At 48.5% G+C, this 1,099-nt stretch overlaps 1 protein-coding gene across 1 annotated transcript; it reads left to right on the plus strand.

Moving 5' to 3' along the window:
* The first annotated feature begins 382 nt into the window (after positions 1-382).
* On the plus strand, positions 383-874 carry LOC125372556 (extensin-3-like). The gene has a single exon (XM_048382953.1). The coding sequence runs from the start codon at positions 383-385 to the stop codon at positions 872-874; it is 492 nt and encodes a 163-aa protein (XP_048238910.1).
* Positions 875-1,099: the final 225 nt, after the last annotated feature.

A 1,099-nucleotide genomic window follows, 5' to 3' on the forward strand; every position in this document is an offset into this window, starting at 1 on the left:
CTATAAAATCGGCATTAGTCCGGACTAGTACAAACACGCACACACACACACACACACACACACACACACACACACACACACACACACACACACACACACACACACACACACACACACACACATACACACACACACACACACACGTGTGTATGCACGTCGCTACAATAATCTTGAACGCGACTTTAAACCCCATTTCATCTCATTATACACCGCTTCATTATAATACATTCAGTGTATTGCCAGTCCGAATTTTCAGTCTTTTGATCTCATGTGCGGTTCCCAACTCCCAAATTAGATGCTTGAAATACTGGTTAATATTCTTGGAATGCATGAACGCCGAATCCCCAAACTTGCTTATAATGTGCTTGTACATTTAGACGACATGGGCAAAGTAACATGGGCATCACATATTAGAAATCTTTTGTTGACTCCTCGATCGTCCGCTCTACCACCAGTCTCCTCCACCGTCCACTCTACCCCCAGTCTCCCCCATCGTCCACTCTACCACCAGACTCCTCCACCGTCCACTCTACTACCAGTCTCCCCCACCGTCCACTCTACCACCAGACTCCCCCACCGTCCACTCTACCACCACTCTCCCCCACCGTCCACTCTACTACCAGACTCCCCCACCGTCCACTCTACCACCAGTCTCCTCCACCGTCCACTCTACCACCAGTCTCCCCCATCGTCCACTCTACCACCAGTCTCCTCCTCCGTCCACTCTACTACCAGTCTCCCCCACCGTCCACTCTACCACCAGTCTCCCCCACCGTCCACTCTACCACCAGTCTCCCCCACCGTCCACTCTACCACCAGTCTCCCCCATCGTCCACTTTACCACCAGACTCCTCCACCGTCCACTGTACCATAATGGCATTTTTAAGGTTATATTTACAAGCAGTTAATATGATTTGGTCACATATGCTAGTCCTAGTTTACATATTATCAGCATTGACTCAGGCTTAGTATGCACATATAATGTTTCATAGGAGAGAAGCATGAGTTTGTACACAGTCTTCCGAAGTGTAGTAGTCTGCATTTGTCTATGTATCCTGTCAGCGTCCACATTCCAAGATTTGCTATGGTTGAATCAGTT

The sequence above is a fragment of the Haliotis rufescens genome, unplaced genomic scaffold (assembly GCF_023055435.1).
Source record: "Haliotis rufescens isolate VD_foot unplaced genomic scaffold, xgHalRufe1.0.p SCAF_1, whole genome shotgun sequence".
Taxonomy (NCBI): Eukaryota; Metazoa; Mollusca; class Gastropoda; order Lepetellida; family Haliotidae; genus Haliotis; species Haliotis rufescens.

Excerpts from the sequence above, each read along its gene's own strand:
- LOC125372556 (XM_048382953.1), top strand. The coding sequence starts at position 383 with ATGGGCAAAGTAACATGGGCATCACATATTAGAAATCTTTTGTTGACT.